This window comes from Corapipo altera, unplaced genomic scaffold, assembly GCF_003945725.1.
Source record: "Corapipo altera isolate COAL_440 unplaced genomic scaffold, ASM394572v1 44b, whole genome shotgun sequence".
Lineage (NCBI taxonomy): Eukaryota > Metazoa > Chordata > Aves > Passeriformes > Pipridae > Corapipo > Corapipo altera.
The window spans coordinates 2,946,192-2,965,412 of record NW_020884932.1 but is presented as its reverse complement, the minus strand read 5'-3'; the positions used below and the strand labels follow the sequence as shown (position 1 = coordinate 2,965,412).

At 40.4% G+C, this 19,221-nt stretch overlaps 1 protein-coding gene across 5 annotated transcripts in view; it reads left to right on the top strand.

Moving 5' to 3' along the window:
* TRAK1 (trafficking kinesin protein 1) overlaps positions 1 to 19,221 on the top strand; it is a 128,602-nt gene that overhangs the window by 49,802 nt on the left and 59,579 nt on the right. For all 5 annotated transcript variants that reach the window (XM_027659433.1, XM_027659429.1, XM_027659430.1 and 2 more), the window contains exon 3: positions 12,285 to 12,479. Coding sequence is in view for 4 of the 5 variants with exons in the window: in XM_027659429.1 (XP_027515230.1) it covers positions 12,285 to 12,479 (195 nt within the window). In the remaining variant the exon portion in view is untranslated. The remainder of the gene's footprint in view (positions 1 to 12,284; positions 12,480 to 19,221) is intronic.

Below are 19,221 nucleotides of genomic sequence, written 5' to 3'. Positions count from 1 at the left end.
AATTCATTTTGGGTTTTGGTAGCAAGATTTAAGAGAAAAAGTCAATGCAGTCTGACTTAGTTTCTACTGCTATCGATTGTCGACCTCCTGTTGGTAAATAGGCAGAAGGAGTCTCAAGTCCCAAGGTTGGTAGACAGTGGGGCAGCACTGTATGGAAGTGACACTCTGCTGCTACATGTGGGAGGCACCTACAGTGTCCTAGTTGTTTTTTTCTTTTTAACTTGCTGCACCCCTTCATCTGAGAGGGTGAAGATAGGAATACGAATGTAGCACCATCTAGTGTTCCTTTTGCTAGAAAGGGAATGGAAATGCTCTTAAAGGCATCTGTCTTTCCTGTAATTGCAGCACAGACCTGGATACTTTCAGTCAGATATTGACAGAAACACCAACTAGGGTTGGGGGCTTTCTTCTCTGTCTTAACACCACACACCCTCACCTCCTGTCCCGTTTTTTGTAGAGCAGGAAGGGCTGTAATCTTGACATGAAAAAGCAGAGTATCACTAAGTTGCTCAGTAGTCCCAATTATAAAAGCCTCTTAGTCTGATTGCCTTTCTTTTTTATCCATCAACTGCTGTGAGATAAATCCTGCCCTGAAAATGGAGAGTACAGTGAGGATGGAAGTCTGAAATATCACTGGAGTATAGATTTACTCCTGTGACAGCTGTCTGACTGCCAGAATGTTTTTGTGAGGGTTTTTGTTCCTGTTTTTTTTATTTTGTTTCTCTTAAAACGTGCATAACACAGACATCTTCAGTAGGTTAACTTTCAGTCTGCTTTTGCATGTCTGAATACTCACTATTTGCAATGATTTTGGCATGATGTATTTTGTAATTCAAGAGCTAACTGCTTAATATGCCTTGTAGGTTTCCTTCAGCCTTCTCTGAAAAGGGAGAGAATGAATGGACTGTGATTTAAATTGCCTAGCTCCTTCATTAGTTTGCATAATTCATTTATTCATTGTCCTAATTACTCTTACCAAATGCATGTAGGAGTGTATTTTCTGCCTGTTGTGTTCAGGATGATTTCCTGACAGCTCTTGGGTTATTGGGAAATTCTTTGTGGTAATAACCTGCTCTGTGTCTTATTTTGTTTGCAATTAACACAAGTTGATTTTTTTTCTTTTTAATTTCTAAAAACAAGGTTACATCACTGAAGGGGTCAAACCATAAAGTCTTTTTCTTTCAGCAGGGAGGTGTCTCTGAGAAAGAGTTAGTATTGTTTGACCTTCCTTGCAGGTTGTGTAACATCTACATTACTGCAGTGACTGCAGTGAAGGGTAGTCATAACATCCAGAGAAACCAACTTTTCTCTTAATGTCAAGCCTCATTCACAAAATCTCCCAGGAATGTTTGGGTGCAAAAAGTTTTCTCTGGGTTTTCGTCCTTTCTGTATTCTTATTCAGGCTTTAAATATGTTCTCATATGAAACAGAGATTCCATTCTACCAAACTGCTACTCCTCATGGCAACATCAGCCAATTTTGATAACTTACTGCTCCTACAGATAAGTGGTGTCATTCTGACCATTTTTTTCTGTAACCACTTTATTTTAAAAGGCATGCCTAGGGCCAACAGAATTTCCATTCCATTGTGTGTGTGTGTCCCCTAGGGTGCATGTTTTTGTTTTGAAAGGTTGACTTTCTATTCTTTCTATTCCAAGTGTGATAAGGTATGATTGCCCCAAGATTAACTCCATAGGGACTTAGGTATTACAGGTTGTTACTAGAATGCTTTACTCTTGCCATGCAGGAGATGGGGTGAATGCTGTACCTGTGGTTGTCCTGTTTTGGGTGTGTGTGATACCAGCAGGAATTGGGTTGCTTGCTATTCTGAGGCTATTTTGAACAGGGTGCTCTAGTTGATTTCAGTACCTGTTAGAGGCTCAGTGGTTGACTTCTGAACATTAAATGGTTACAAAGTGTTGTAAAAATACTGACAGTTTTGAATTGCTTCTCTTTATTTGAACCTCTCTGAGTTCTGTTGTGATTACCTTTCTCTTTTAGTGCTTGTTTCCTACACACCATAAACTTGCTCTACCACTTTCTTGTTTTTCAGTTCCTGGTTTGGGGTAGGACTTTCATGTTTTTCTCAGTTTTGTCAATATGAGAGATGTAAGGTAATGCTTGATGGAGCTGGAACTCAAAAAGCATAAGAAATGCTCTGCTGGGTTGGTCCAGCTGGCTCAGGAATGTATTTTCTGACTTCAGAAAGAGCAGATGCTGAATATGGAGATCAGGCACTCGGCCACCCTCAGTAGTCTACTCTCAACATAAGTACCCCCCCATCATGCAGAACTAGTTAGTGTTAGAACCTGTCCCTGACTTTATCTTACCCAGACCTGATGATTGTTTTACCATGGAAGTTTGTAGTTTTTACTGTCTTATGTGCAGTGACACCAGTCTTGCGCTGGTTTCTGTAAATATTTGTCCTAGTTATGCAGTATCTTGGTGAATATCAGTTCTTCTTTCCCTTTATGAATTTATCTTAATGATTTTGAAAACCTACCGTCATTTTTACATCCCTGACTACTCCTCTTCCAGCTTTCTTAGTTTCTCCTTTAAATAAAAGTATGAAAATGTGGGCTCTTAACTCAGCCCACTTACTTTATTATTGTTATCACCAGTCTCATCCTATAAGCTTGATCTAGTTTTGGCCTCTTCTCCTTGTTCTCTCCTGCCACTTCCTATAAACAGCTATTGCTAAATTTTGAGCACTCTTCCTTTCTCTAAAGCATACAAAAAATGCTAGTCCTATTAAGATGAGATAGCTCCCTCGGCATGACTGGAACTATTCTATGAGTTGGCCTGTAGTTCTGTCTAGTGTACTCTGACAGAATGATCTTATTTTCTGTGCCTGCTGCATCCTCTGTTTTGAATTTTCTGTCTGGCTTGTGGTGCATTGTCAGTCAGCTTCATGCATGTCCTCTCTTTCCCCTCATCTCCCATCCTCCCTTCCCCCCCCCCCCCCCCTTCAGTTGCTTTCCAGCTTTTACCCTTTTCCAATAACTTTGTTTTTTCCCCGATTCCTCTCCTAGGACAGATTGTTATGCTACCTCTTAATCTCCATCTCAGGCATATGTTTTTATTCTATCCAGGATTATCTTTTTGTGATTTGGTGATGTTTGGCTGGTTGGTTTTCCCCCAAGCAGAATTCTGCTGCTATTGCCATCTAGTCCTCTTACTTATTTATGCTCCTGTTCCTAGCACGATACATGATTTTTAGTGTCAACTGACAATTCTGGAGTCACTGTGAGAGCAACTGTGGGAATTACTGAAGTCCAGTGTGACATTTTAGATTTCTTTCCCTAGATTTGCCTTGTTTTGGGAAGCACTTGTCATTCCCAAATACTTTATTCGAGGTGGGGATGAATGAGAGCAGTAAGTGTTCAACAGTATTCTAAACTGGTTATTCGGAGAAGGAACTGAAGGCAAGTGCCTAGTAGGTTTTTTGGGGATGTTTTTTTTGTTTTGTGTTTTTGTTCTGCGTTTTTGTTTTCTTGTTGTGGTGCACTGAGTAGTACAGGAAGACGAAAAAGCTACATCAATGCATTTAAATATGTGAAAATAATTTTATTCCGTAATTTAGCTCCATAACATGCTAAGTTCATCTTTACCATTCTCCCTCAATGTATTTGTATGTGTCCATCATGAAGCAATGCATTTTTCATTTAAAGTAAGTGTCTGTAAAGAGCAAGCTACATAAGATTTCATTCTTACATTTTGCTTGTGATTCTGTGAAAACTTTGTTGACAGCCATTGTTTAGCAGCTGGCACATTTTGTAACTGGGCTGAAAAAACAAGCAAAAGCAGGACAATTGCTTTTCAGGGTTTTCCGTGGTCTGTGATTTATCAATGGGTTTTTGAGACATTCGCAGTCTGTCTTGGCAGCTGGAAGAACCTAATGGTTAATGAATGTGTTTATTCTTACTGCTGCTGAACAGTGCGTTGCCAGCATGCATTTGGTACATGAATAGCTTTTGTTCTTGCTCTAAAAGAATAACCATGGTGGTGAAGTTTTATTTTCTGTTTAATGTAAAAATTGTGAGTATAAGTGCATTTATCTACAGGGAGAAACATTTCCATTCTGTTCGTTTAAAGCAAAGTCCATTTAAATTTATGACATAATGTACAGTAGGGTCCTAATAGTGTAATGGACTTTCATCATCAAGATCTATCTTAGCTTTTATACCCATCAGGAATATGTGTGTTGGATGGTATCAAAGTAGAGAGACTTTAACCTGGTAAACAATGACATTCCTCACACTGAAACTGCACTTTCCAGTGGCTTTATCTTTGACATTCCAAACTTCATCCCAGTCTTTAACTGGCATGTTTGGCTAAGCCAAAAGAGGTCAGCATGGGGTCTTTTATTTTCCCATGGAAGACTGAATTTTATGCAGTGTTTTCCACGTTCAGAGGCAGAAGAACCACTCCTTAAACAACTTTTTTTAAAGATGTGGCAGGACTTGCAATTCCAAAATCATGTCATACCAGTCATTACAGAAGCTGCCACAGCTGTTTTGGGAGTTGGAGGTTTTAAAGGTATGAGACAGCTTTATTGTTAAAGAGTGTTTCTTCCAGCTATTTGGCTTTGCAGCCAGCAGTGAGATGTGTAAGAATGCTAAGGCTGTCTTTCCCTTTGGGCAAGTCACTGAGTTGGCAACACATTTTGTTTTTATTAAAAGTAATTTTCTTTACCCTAAAAACTAATCATTCGCTTTACATTGAACACATGTAGTGTGTGTGTACGGTCTTGAGTTCAGCAGTAGTATTTGTAAGACTTCAGTATAGTTATCCACATTCTGGGCATCACAGAACTGAGATTGAATAGGAATATGGTAAGTTCTAAGGTTTCTCCTATTACAGGTATACGTACAGAGTAGTTGTTAAATAAGGCTCAAGAAATATTTTTAATTCTGGACCTCAACTAATACTTAATGATTGTGTCTTTGTGGGCCTGTAGAGCTCAAATAATGGATGATTACAGGCTATGTTTTCCTGTTCAGTAGACTAGCAGCCTAATTGTGGTGTTGAAGTTTCACAATGGTAATGACTAGTTCACTCCATTCCATCGTTATCTAAATGGACAGAAAGCATGGGGAAAGTGAGGCTACTGGCCTGCCTCAAGCAGGAAATATCTGCTGGAAAAACATTTAAAGACCATCGTTCTTGCTTTTATCCCTGGAGTATGGTTAGGCTTTAGGCTTGTGGGTCTGCTGAGAAGGTAGTCTAATGTAGTCATGGCCTCTTGGCTGCCTGTTGAACTAGATTAGGTGGCCAGTCTCAGTGTCATAAATAAGCAAAATCAACAGTCAAGATGCATTAGTATTTAGCATGGAATAGCCTCAACTTGATGAACTTTGATTTCTTGCAATGCACGTGGCTGGACTTTAGCTTCTGTGCTGTAGCCCTTTTCTGCAGATAACCTTCCTTTTTACCTTAATTAGTAGGGAGCCAGCACTGGAATTGACCCTTTGCAGGTATCATGTGCTTTTTATTTTTTGGAATTGTTATTTATTCACTGGCCATTCTCAAAGATGTAAAACAGAGAAACTTAAAAAACACCTTTAGAGAGCTGACAGTCAAGGGTGACTGTAATATGTGTGTGGGAAATAGGACAGGACTGAAAACCAAGGAGAGGTTCCATGAAGTAAAGTAGTAGACTTCTTCATTCTTCCTGCTTTCTCCGGAGTTTCCTTGTTTCTCTTATCTGTTTTTGTTACTGTGCTCCTATCTACTTCTCTTTCCTCAGCTACCTCAAACGGTTGTGACAACTCACGATGTTTTAGTTCTGATGCAGGAAGTGGAAGGATTTGTCTGAGAGTGACTACTGAGGCGTTTTTGCTTTGCTTTTGGTTTGTTTGGTTGGGTTTCTTTTCTTGTTTATAAAGGGCTGAGTGCCAGCTGCTGAGAGTTGGTGCATTGGAGTCTTCTGGAAGATGATGGGTGGGTGATACAACCTGATGACCAAAGCTTATGTTTTGAAGGTTGCCAAGAAGCCCAGCCCTTCCCCGAGGTCATAGTTAGAGTGTAGCTGTTCTGCTGAACACACCAGTTCTATACAGCAACTGTTTCCCTTTGCTCAGGGGAGGCACTTCAGGGTAGCAAGGCTGCTTTGTGCTTGCTGTTTGCAAGGTGGTGACCTCCATGAGAACCACAACTCCAGAGCAGCGTGCTCTGGGAACAATACTGTCTCTGAGTAGCTTTCTTGTGGTCTTTCTTGTCATGGCTTGTGTGTTCAGGCATGTCCCTTGAGCTCAGCCCTGGTTCGTGGCAAGGCTGGGTTTATGAGCAGTTGTTTAGTTCCATTTACAGCAGTGGGCTTTAAAGCGAGAAACCAGCTGACAAGATGTCCGGGGGGGGGGGCGTGGGGTTCGGGTAATAAGGCAGTTGTTCCAGCAGGTGGCACTATGTGCTGCCGGCAGGTTCTGTGGAGACCTGGAAGTCCTTTAACCTTGGGAAGGCAGCTCTGCTGGGCAGCAAACCAGTGGAGCCATAAAGATCGGGGATGGTTTGGACCAGACTTCGGACAGGCAGAAACTATGTATTTTATGTTCCTTGCAATGGCCGTACTGATAAGCTGTTTGTATTGTGTTTCTAAAAAGTGCAGATGCCAGGCTTTGAGATTTGAGAGTTTGTTTTCTTTGTGCATGTGTTTTGTGTATTTTTGGGGGTTTTCTTTGTTTGTCAACCACCACCCTCCCCAAGTCTTTGTCCCTTCTCTTTGTTCTAGGTTTGTTCTCTGAATTTATCACTAATTTTTATGTCAAGTTGTTGCTGAAATTGAAAAGGTGCTCCTTCTTTATGGGTCAAGCTAGGTTTTTCTTTTCTACAGTAAGATACATCTATTCAGTCATAACTGTAAACAGGTGAAGCCCAAAAGCCTGGTAGGGAATACAGTTCAATGGATGAGTTGCTCTTGATGACCATGTTGTTTGGAAGGAGATCTTCAAATCTGTCTACGTGTGTTTCACATTGAACTTAGTCTGAGTTGAAGTTAGTTTGACTGAGGCTGACTTGCTTGTTCATGAGGTGCTGGCATAGTTCTACCCATCCGAGTAGCACTGACAGCTACATGTATATTGAGTGCTGTATGGTAAGTGACCTAATCTACTGCATGGCTGTATGAGTGCAAGATGAAAATGACAGTGGGTGACAGCACCCTACACAATGCCTTATGATCTCTTATGTTCTGTACACAGAGGGAGGGTTACAGTCCTTGAAGAGCTGTGCTGCTTCGATACAGTCAGCTCCTGTTGTTTTAGACCTCTCACTTCATTCTGTGTTTGATCACTCCTTGTTCAGGAGATCATTCCTCTTCTTGACAGCAGAGGAAGGATGTAAGTGTGCATCTGAAAATAAGCCAAGTGTACTCTTATCCTCACATGGACATAGTTGTCCTAAAAGTTATGTCTCCTCATCTGCACAAGAAAAAATTAAGAAAAAAAAGGGAGAGGGGGAAGAAAAAGCCACCCTCCTATACATGCTTCAATCTCCACAATGAAAGGTTGATTTACAATGTTTAGTGCATTTTGTACGGATAGGGGTGTAGCTAGAAGAAAGGGAACCGATGAAATAGTCAAAAGTAGCCAGCTCAGCAAGTATAGTAAAAATTCCTCTAAGGAAATATAAGCAAGTTGAAACAACCTGTGAAACTTTAGTGGCTGTTTTAAGTTGGGAGGGAGGTGGTGGAGAGTTTAAGATGTCCAGAAAAGGGTAGATACACCAGCCAGTAAAATACCAATATATGAAAAGATATGGAACAAGCTGTTAAGTAATCCATTAGTAACTACCTAAGGGATACTGAGTTAGTAAGAAAATATGCAAAAGAGAGCTCAACTGGAGTGTTCTGCCTGTTTTGCATCTTTATAGAAAGAGAGGATCAGAAACTGAAACAACAAATTCACCAGGACAAATGTCTTTGAAAGAATTTGCACTAATGTGGTATAGAAAACATAGCATGGGAAGGAAAATTGTTGAAAACTCCTGCAAAGCAGATTGACCACATTCTTTATTTCCTGAGGAACAGGGCATGGAAAAATATATATTTGCAACAAAATAAGTGAGATGGGGTGTTTATGCATTTAAGCTAAAAAGGCAGCAAAGCAATGAAACATGTTACTTGCAAAAATAATACGAAAAAAACTTAATAAATTTTATTTTTTAAATGTGTAATTATTTCTATGAAGTACTGAAAGCTGTAGAGTTCTACAGTATGCAAGAGCCTTAGCAAATCTTATTTCCTAACTCTTTTCTTTCAAAAGCAGAACCTGGAATGACCCATGGTTTAGTAAGAGTCATGAGTTCATAATTCATTTAGCTATTTAAGTTAGTTGTAATTTGCTTATGGAAGTTTCTGATTACCGAAGATGTCCAGAAGACTGCAAGTTTAAAATTGTTTAGATTACAAACTCCAAAATCCATAACAGCAGCTCAAAAGCATATTTTGTTGTATCAGTTTTTATTAATGATCAGTTAATTGTTTTAAGTGTGCAGTGTTATAGAAGATGGGGATGGCATTAGTCTGCATACCATTTCCTAACAAGTGCCTGCATCTCAGAAAAGGGAGGGGAGAAAAAATGAAGGGGAAGACTGTGTAACTGTAGCACTGAGAATATTGCTGTGATTTAAATGGTAAACTAGTGTCTAGTCATGAACAACTGTTTACAGTGTCCTGTTCTTTCTAAATAGACAATTATATCAGAGCCTGTTCTGTTTCCTGCTGGTATACAGACTTTGAGATTACAATAGAAGTTAATGACAATGGCATCACAAAAAGTTGTCTTTCCAGTTACTCATTAATATCTTTTCCAGTTCCTAGACCTTTTGAATTGCTCAGGAATGCTTAGGATTTATTATATGGTAGAGTAGAAAAATTGTCTTGGTTGACTTTTTTTCCACAATAATTCTTATTTCTTTACTGCCTGGCCTTCAAGTTCTAGTGAATTTCTTTTCTGCAATAAAAATATATGGGTTACTTTTATGTGTGTGCATCTGTGAAGGTTTTTTTCCTCATCACATTGCATTGGTAACTTCTTTTGCAGTCCATTTTTTGCTATTTTTTGTGATAGAACAAACCAGTTTATTTCTCTGTACAAAATTATTTACCTGGAACTTTCTCTTTTCATTTATGAAGTCAAACTGTTTCTTTTGAAATCCTGATAAAAAAAGAGAAAGACTGTAAAGGTTTGAATTTTTCAAAATTTTTATTTCCTTGTTCCCAGGAAGATCATCTCAGACAGGTTGTGTAAACTCTTACATTTTTCTCAAGAGAAGAACTAACATTTCAGCAAAAAATCCCTCTCCCAAAACAACCCCAACAAAAAAACCAGCTCCATATTCTTGTAATTGAGAGCAATGAGGTAGATGTATAAAAAAAAAGTCTTTGTCTATACACATACACAGAAAGGTCCTTGAATGTTTAGTGGGTGTCAACATGGGCTTTTTAGAAGAACAGCTGGCTTTTCTGAACTCGCATGGTTACAAACACTAAGATGATGCTCTCAGCAATTAAAAAGGTAGCTGGGGAAAAAGAAAGGTTTGTAGTTACAGGCTCTCATCTTTCAAAGTGTGGGGAACAGATCTTGTTTCTCTGTGTAAGTCATTAGCCCTCTGAAAGGGTTGCAAAGACCCCTTGAAATGATGTATGCAGGCTGATTCCGGCATTGCACAGAGCTCCATAAAAACAGCATTGCTACACATGTGGGCACCTGATCCTACTACCTTGTGCAGTGAGGGTTGGAGGACAGTTACATATGTACAGCAGTCAGCACAACAGCCTGGATGAAAGCAGAGGAGAATACGTCCTGATAGGTAATAGCAGACCCCTTGAAGCATAAAGTACAATGCAACTTTCCTGCGTGGACTGTAGTTCTAATTTTCAAGATTTTGTAGAGTATATAAGGAGGAGATTGAAAGTATGAATTCATCTTTGTATCCTCTGCCCTGTTGTCTGATAGAATAGTAATGTTCTTGCAGTCTTTAGTGCTTGGGATGCTTTTGACAGTGTAATTTCTGGATTAGAAAGCTAAAACCCAAAAGTAATTTGTGGTCTATAGAAAAGTATGTGTTACTTCCCCATTCTCCCCTCCCTTCCCTCCTTTGACAGAGGTGAGCTGCACTGGGTTACAGTGGAATTGCAAGTCTACATCAATATAGAAAGAATAAATTTCTCTTACAAAAATCGGTGCCTTTGTCAGGAAGCAGCAAGAGCAGGGCTGACTTACAGGCAGCTGACAGGATGGGAAGGGCACAATCCTTTTTGGCAGAGCCCAGTCCCTTTGTTGCAGATCAGGGTAAAGGTGCTGGCAGTAACAGTTTGAATTGACTCTCCAGAGGTCGATCACCAGACCAATGCCATGGGTCTGTAGCAATCCAGGAAGCCCAGGCAGTGAGTCAGTATGAGCAGGGAACAGAGCCTGCCTGTCTGCAGCACTGCACAGGGGAGGACTGGGTGCTTGGTTTAAACTGGGCTTTCAGTGCTACTGGGATGAATAACACAGTGGTGTTTTCTTTTTGTCCTGGAATGGACACGGAAAATGGGCAGATTTTTGCAAATGCTTAGAGCATCAAACATACCATGGGTTGCTCTGTTTCTTAATAAATATTTAGCAATACATTGTGGTTAATTTTATGTGGTAATTAAAATTACATATTTAGAACTATCATGTCTGGTTTGGGTATTGACAAACACAGAGAATTTTTCATTATAATATAGGTTGTAACGTACCTCTAGAGGTAATCTGTTCTGACTTCTACTAAAAGCAGACCTTCTAGAGTGAGTGCTCATGGCCTTGCTCACTCAAGTTCCCAGCCTCTCTGTGCCCCTGTGTCCTCATGGTAAAAAAGGTTCTACCTTTAATTGAGATTTTCTGTGTTAAACTACTCAGCTACTTCTTGCCCTATATTTAAAGCTCTAATTTTTAATTGTAACATTTTTGCAGTTGTTGGCTCTCAGTATCCATTTTTAAAACTGTATGCAAACTTGATATGTTCGTGAATATAAGGTACTGCATCACAGAATGCAGGTCAGGATAGTGTCAAAAGGCGCCCTAAAAGTTCTTGTAACCAACTTTACCAGTGTGTCTTAGGTGTGAACTGTGACGCTGTTTGCTATTGCAGTCCTGGATTTCTTTTTCTTGAGAAAAATCTGCCAGCAGCAAAGGCAAAAAATATAGTGGTACTATACTGTGGTCAGAGAACAAGTTAAAGAGATATGTAAAGCTTACAAGATAAAAATAATCTTTGAAGCAGAACATCAAAAATATGAATTCCTCTTTGCACTAATCTTTCTTCAGGCTGTGATTGTAACTACCCTATTTAATACTCACTGTCTCTCTATTCCCCCCCCCTACCTCCCTTATTCTTCAAATGAGTCCCTGCTTCTAGAGGTCAGGCTTTTTGTCTCTGAGATCATGCCCTTGTATTTTCTAATAGTAAACAAGCTCTTTTAGGATAGTTTGTGCTAACCATATCTTCTAAACTGATTAGTGTCTAGTGGTTCTAGCAAAAACTGGGGGATGAATAGATTGAGAGCAGCCCTGCTGAGAAGGACTTGGGGATGCTGGTGGATGAGAGGCTGGACATGAGCCAGCAATGTGCACTCACAGCCCAGAAAGCCAATTGTATCGTGGGCTGCATCAAAAGCAGCATGGCCAGCAGGGCGAGGGAGGGGATCCTACCCCTCTACTCCGCTCTGGTGAGACCCCATCCGGAGTGCTGTGTCCAGCTCTGGGGTCCCCGGCAAAGGAAGGACATGGACCTGTTGGAGAGAGTCCAGAAGAGGCCACCAAGATGCTTAGAGGAATGGAGCACCTCTCCTGCGAGGGAAGGCTAAGAGCACTGAGTTTGGTTAGCCCAGAAAAGAGAAGGCTCGGGGGTGATGTAATTGTGGCCTTCCAGTACCGTAAGGGAGCCTACAAGAAAGATTGAGAGGGACTTTTTACCTGGGTAAGTAGTGAGAGGACAAGGAGGAATGGCTTCAAACTGAGAGTAGGTTTAGATTAGATGTTAGGAAGAAACTGTTTCCTGTGAGGGTGGTTCGGCACTGGAACTGGTTTCCCAGAGAAACTGTGGTTGCCCTATCTCTGGAAAGCGTTTAAGGCCAGGCTGGATGGAGCTCTGAGCAGCCTGATCCAGTGGGAGGTGTCCTTCCCCACAACAGAGAGTTTGGAACTAGAGGTCCCTTCAAACCTAGGGCATTCAATGAAACTGCCAGCTTTGCAAGCTTGTATGTATAGTACTCAACTTGAATTAACTAACAGAGATTGTTCTCTTTCTCTTACCAGATGTGTGCAATAGTACCAACCTTCCTGAAGTTGAAATCATCAGTCTACTGGAAGAACAGCTGCCTCATTATAAGCTAAGAGCAGATACAATCTATGGTTATGACCACGACGACTGGCTTCACACACCTCTCATTTCCCCTGATGCAAATATTGACTTAACAACTGAGCAAATAGAAGAGACCTTGAAATACTTCCGTAAGTCAAAAATTCAGAAATTGTACAGAGAAACAAATAAAATAGTGCTATTTTTGTTACCTTCTTTCAAGTATCTGTGCAATTCCTTTAAAGTTGTGAAAAGTAAGAGAACTGTTTGTGGTTTACAGCTTTGGTCTCCAAGATGGAGGTAGACAGAAATGAAGGAAATATTTAATTAAGAACAGTGCATACCTTTTCACATTATCAAATACTGGTGAAACTGAAATACTGAAATACTTCTTTTTGCTTGTGGTCTCTCTCACAAGAGACTGGAATTTCTGTTTCTATGCAACTGAGAAAGCTTAGACCTCTTCCCATACCTGCTTCTTTTGAATGTGTTTTCTGACACATTGCACTGTTGTCTGGTGGCACTGTGTGCCAGCATCACAGCATGACATTAAATAATTTTTCTGCACCTTAAGCTTCTAGAAAAGACTTGTGAAAAACCAGACTCTGAGCATTTGGTTGAGATAGTTTGTCCCTTCATTGTTTCTTTTGTTCATATTCGTACTGTTGGACAAAAAGATATATTTGTACCTGAAGGGAAAGTGTGTAGAATTGTGACCTTCATGGGTTATTATTCTTTTGTTTGAGCCTGGAGGTACTTTTATCATGGTGAATGGATTCGTGTCTCTCTGGGTTCTTCCACTGTGAGTATTGACATAGCTGTGCAATCAGAGAAAACTTCTGTGATTCATCCCAATAACTACTATGCTAAAGTAATAGTAGTGGATTTATGTGGATTATATAGTAGATTTATGTAGACTTACACGACACTGTAGAGTTTCAGGAGGGATGAGTTAGAGGGCTTAACACAAACCTTCGCAAAGATGGCTTCATTAGGTTTTGAAGCACCTAGATGATTTGTTTTATAAGGAGCAAGGCTGTGGAGAAAAGCATGAAGAATATGAAGAACTGAGTTTGGCTTTCATGCTTCAATAGAGGGCATTCTACTGTTCTAGTAAATAACTTACCTATGCTCTCCACCTCCCCCCCAATCACACAAAAAATGTGTGAAGGATGGGGAGACAAGCTGAAGCTGATCTATGGATGTACTACACCACCTTGCTTTGTATCAGCCCATTAGTGCTGTTATAATGATGGCAGAAATTGGCTTAAATAAATGTTTTGAAATGTCAGGTTTCCAAAGTCTTTAGTGACCTGATTAGTCCTATCTCATGAATAAAATCGTCTGTGTGGGTGGATTGTTGCGATAACCATGGGAAAGATGTTTTATTAGTGGGGCAAGGAACTCAAAAATCTGTGTGGCAGCATCCTTACTCTGCCAACTGAGATGCTGGTGGGGCTTGCAATGGTGTGTGACTGTTGGGGATGGATTCGCGATACAAGTTGGGTGGAGAGTATATTGAGGGCAGCCACGAGGAGAAATACTTGGGAACATTGGTTGACAGCTGAGTGTGATCCAGCAATGTGCGTTTGCAGCCAAGAAAGCCAACTATATCCTGGGCTGTAATGAAAGAAGCATGGTCAGCAGGTCGAAGGAAGTGATTCTCCCCTTCTACCCATCCTTGTGAGACCCCACTCTGGAGTATGTACCCAGCTCTGGGGCCCCCAGCGTAAAAAGGATGTGGACTTGTTGGAGCAAATTCAGAGGAGAGACAAAAGGATGATCAGGGTGCTGGAGCACCTCTGCTGTGAAGAGAGGCTGAGAGAGTTGGAGATGTTCAGCCTAGAGAAGGGAAGGCATTGGGGAGACCTTAGAGTACCTTTCAGTACCTAAAACAGGCTACAGAAAAGCCAGAGAGGGACCCTTTAGCAGGACCTTTAGTGTTAGGACAAGGGGCAATAGGCTTAAACTGACAGAGTGTAGATTAGGATTAGTTACATGGAAGAAATTCTTTACTGTGAGGGTGGTGAAACACTGGAACAGGTTCTCATAGAAGCAGTGAATGTCCCATCCCTGAAAGTGTTCAAGGCCGGCTTGGATGGGGTGTTGAGCAACTTGGTCTACTGGAAGGTTCCCTCCCTATGACAGGTGGTTGGACCTAGTTTATCTTTAAGATCCCTTCCAACTCAAACCCTTCTTATGATTCTCTGAAAATGAAGCTATGTAGAACAGAGGAATTGGATAGCAGAAGCTGCCTAGAACTGTGAGTACTTAAACAATTTAATCCAGCTTTTATCTTATAAGCATAATGACTGCAACTTTACCATGTTGCTGTGGTTGTAGCTTTCATCCAGTCAACTGGCTTGAATGAAAAAAATTGAAGTGCAATTTGTGCCACAGTGTATGTTATTGGGAAATAACTGCTTAAAGAAGAGGAACAAAGCAAGGAGATCTTTGATAAAGAAAAGTTGATTTCTTACTGCTTGTAGGCAGACACGTGTGTATAGATGGTAGTTTAAGAAGTTTAAGCAAATTTGGGTTGAACCTTAGACTGATACCCTGGAAACTGAGATCTCTGACTTTACCTTTGTTCAGTTATTGTGCACTCTCTATACATGAGAGTGCAAGATCATAATACATCACAATCCATTGGCATGTTTGGAGATTATTGTATTGTTTGTAAACATCGGTTTATGAAAAAATTAACTATGAAAATAAAAACAGTATTTTAAGTAAATTGGCAGAAAAGCCCTGTGATTTGTACCATCATCACTTTGAGAGTATTTTCCAGGGTGTGGCTGCTTACACAATGATTCATTTTCAGTGCTGCAATTAAGCCACTCCTGGTGTACCTGTTTAGTTTGTTTTAAAAATCTCGATGAGGGTGTGAGTAAATACTGTAACTTGTCTCTTGGAAAGTTTTATTTTTTGAATGACTTAAGAAAAATATCCTTGCAGTTATTGGACTACACATTCAGATTGATGCTGGTTTATAAAATGATGGTGGAAATGTGATGAGTTTCCCTCACTGTTGATCCATACAGGGTAAGAGTCAACAGTGACCCTTAGCTGTACTGCTTTGGCTTACTAGAGCAGATTTTTCTGCCTTCATGTGGCTTTTTATTTTTGAGATCCTCAGTCCAATTCCCGACCACAAAGGTTGGCAGTCACAGAATCTACTGGGCTGCATCACTCACGAGGATGGACACAAGGTACTTAGACCTCCTTTTAAATTAATTTAAAAGATATTGGTAGAAAAATGAATAGTTAAATATCCAAGCATTTTAATTTATTTTCAGCTTTTGGGGGGGAATTAAGCTATAGCCCAGGGTAGGTGATGTAGAGAATTAGTTTTTAAAATTTAATTGACAATTGGGAAAGAAGGCAATTGGGAGGAACTGAATAGTATTAGGCCTACAGCTGTTCTTCTGTATTCTGGAACTCCAAAGCACATCTTTGTCATTATTTCCTTCATACGCTTCAGACACAGGACTGAGCCAGTCCCTACCAAATGAACAAAATAAAACAGATCTTACCCTAAAGCGTAATCAGATAAATCAGACGTCATCTGACCAGTCTTATTAAACTCAGATAGGGGATGCAGTCTTGCAAGTCCCAGGCTGCAGGGACTACTCAGAGCCTCTCCCTGAGGTAGGGAGAGATGTCCTTCTTTTATGCAGGAATTGTGCTGCTGTTGAAGAGCTTTCACCAGGTGAAGGTCAGAGAAAGTCACCAGGCTGTAAAGCATGAGGGAGGGTGAGACACAGACAGATCTAGGAGGAGTTGTCTGAGACACCAGAGGATTGTGGTCCCATTCGCAGGGTCCTTGGCAGACTGGAGAGATGAGTCAAGAGCAGCCTTGTACAATTCAGCAGAGGGAAGTGCAAAGTCCTGCAGCTGGGGAGGAACAACCCCAGTACATGCTGGGGTCCGTCCGACTGCTGGAATGCAACCTTGCAGCAAAGAACCTGGAGCACCCTGGTGGACACAAAGGCAAACATGAGCCAGCAATATGCCCTTGCCAAAAAGAAGGCTAATGGTATCCTAAGCTGTATTAGGAGGAGCGTTGCCAGCAGTTTGAGGGAGTTGATCCTTCCCCTGTATTCAACGTTGGTGAGGCCACACCTGGAGTGTTTGGTCCGGTTCTGGGCTTCCTTATTCTGTATTCCTTCAGTGTAATGCATTCCTTTCCTCTCCCAGGAAGCTGCAATCATGAATCGCAGTGGGTTTTTTTCCTCCTTGTTAGAAAAATAGGTCATAACCATGCTGCTGTAGTATTTTTGTCTATCCAGTCAAGCATGATATTAAGCTCAACTTCATTTTACAAATGTTTTTGCTGCCTCCAGGAAAAATATAACCAAAAAAATGGAGATTGTAATTTACATTATTTCCAGGTGATGAACAGTTTGCAAAATTTGATTCTTTAAAGCTTTATTTATTCTTCATTTTCTTAATGCTAGGTAGAGCTATATTCTCTTAAATGTCTGACTCTTGCCATTATGGTCTCATTTACAGTGTTTAGGTATGCCCAGTGATACCTTAATTAAACTACACAGCTGGTTTTGCAGAAAGGTTGCCAAAGACAACATCAATTTTGATCTTATATAAATGCAAAAATAGTATTCTCCAGTAATTACTGGTGGGAAGGGAGAAATAATCCTTTCATGTGGAAAATAGCTTTTTGTCATTAAGTACTTTAATTTCATCCGACCACCCCTGTCTCATGTTAAAACATTTGTTTTAGTGGGAGAACAGTTAGACCCTTCTCTGCATCAGAAGAGTTTTTTGCTTGTATCAGGTGAGGTCATTGTGCCCTTACTTTGTGCAGAAGCAACCAGCTCTGTCCCATCTGTAGGAAGCTCCTGTACCATTTTGAAGCCCTGGATATTCATCCCATTTTGATAAATGAGAGTCAATCAAATCTGAAGCACCCATTTTTCTAAATACCAGTTCTAAAAGCTACTGATAACAATGCTTTCGGTGTTCTAGGTTCTACTCTTTTCAGGTTAAGCAAGACTTCTTGCTAAGCAAAATACTACACTGGAAGAGATGACCGTCCTAAGTCAGAGTTGCTCACTCTGAGTATATGTGCAGTCACAGGATGACTCCTGTTCAGTGTTCTTTTTGGAAGATGAAACACCAGTAACTCTTCACTTCAGTAAATGAGATTCCAATTTAGAAATAAATGTGCCAGCCCATCCTCAAAGATCAACTGGGCTTTTAAATATGCTTGCTTGCCTCTTTAATGCTCTTTAATAACCTTTTTATTTAAGTCAGTTTAAAAAAATGTCAGTTTGCAAAGTATGTGTTGTGGCAACTACCACTATGCCATTTTGCATGACTCCAGACAATGTTAATGGGATGGGCAACTCTATCCTGAGCAGTGGTGACTGTGTTGGCAACTGCAGAAAATGATGATGCGATACGGTGTTTAATTATCTGAACATCCTGATATGAAGCTGTAGCCAAGAGAGGAAATGTGACCCGGAGGTAATGGAATGGGAGATACTACACTGTTGCAGCTGCCATGGAAGTACTCCCATCCAGCTCCAGTGTTCAGTTTCAAAGGATCCTCCTGGAATTGGAAAAGGTCTGGAAAGAAAGCTGCAAATGACTAAGCATGGGAACACAGGATTTATAGTGACATACTTTGTAATGACATACTTTTAATACTTTATTTGCCAGCAGAGATGACTTGCTGCTGCTTTGCACCCTAGCAGCGCAGTTCGCTACAGTCTTGAGTGTGCTGCTATGGGGTAATTGAAATTATCTTTGTCAAAAATTCTCTTCAAACAAGGAAAAGGGTTTATGTTTTTTATAACCTGGCTAATTCAGGCAGATCAGTTTAGCATTGACCTCTGGCATGGATTTATTTCAGCTAAAAGGAAGGAGAGGGCTCGTGAGCTTTTCAAGCCATCTTTTCTGCCCTTTGTAATCACAGTCTTAAGGAATGCTCAGTCTAGCTGTTCACAGTTGGCTACTGAAATTCTTTATCAAACTGTATGTTTTGCCCTGTGGAGAGCAAATAAAAGGGGAGGGGCTTGTTTAGTTAGACATAAACATAGAAAAATAGGACAAAATATAGCAGCTGAATATATAGCAGGAAGGGAATGCTGAATGAATGTGAATAACTGTATTTAGCTTTGGAATAGGAAAAAGCAAGTTCCTTATAATATGGAAACTTGAATTTACAGCGGTTCAATGTTTGTACAAGCAGTCCACCAGAAAAATGTACTGTTCTGATAAGTTTCACATAAGATGAATCTGAGACACCAGTGTAGGAAGGAAAAATAGGGCTGCAAAGGCTGAAAGTAGGTTCTGCAAGCATGCAGCTGCTTTGTTGGCTTGGTCAGACATTTCTGTTCAGCTTGACAACCCTTCCAGCTTTATAGAGCTAGAATTTCTCATATAATTGAAGGGATGCTTGTGAGTGAATACCTGGATGTATAGTATTCTGTCTGCTCAGGGTTTCTGTCTTCATGCTGGGAAGATAATACTCTTATCCCACATTTCCAAGTCTCTTGAGTTCTGAAATCATTTGGCCACACAAGTGATTTTCTCCAGAGGAAAATAATGCCTATATGGATTACACCGGTGTGTTTGCAATCGGATCTGTAGAAAAATATCAATAAAACAAACAAACAAACCCCCTAAACCCCTACCTTGAACCATTGTTATCCTGTCTCATTGAAAGGGAGTATGTATGCAGCTGGGAGGACAGTGAGAAGAAAATTCTAGCATGTTGAAGATTTCCTTTGTTTAAAATGTCAGCAAATAAAAAGGAGAGTGTCCCTGCAGCAATTTAAGCTGGTAGACAATGTTCATTCTTTCTATTTTAAATGCTTATTTAATAGCATTACCCAGACTGAAATTACCTTTTGGACAAAAATAATA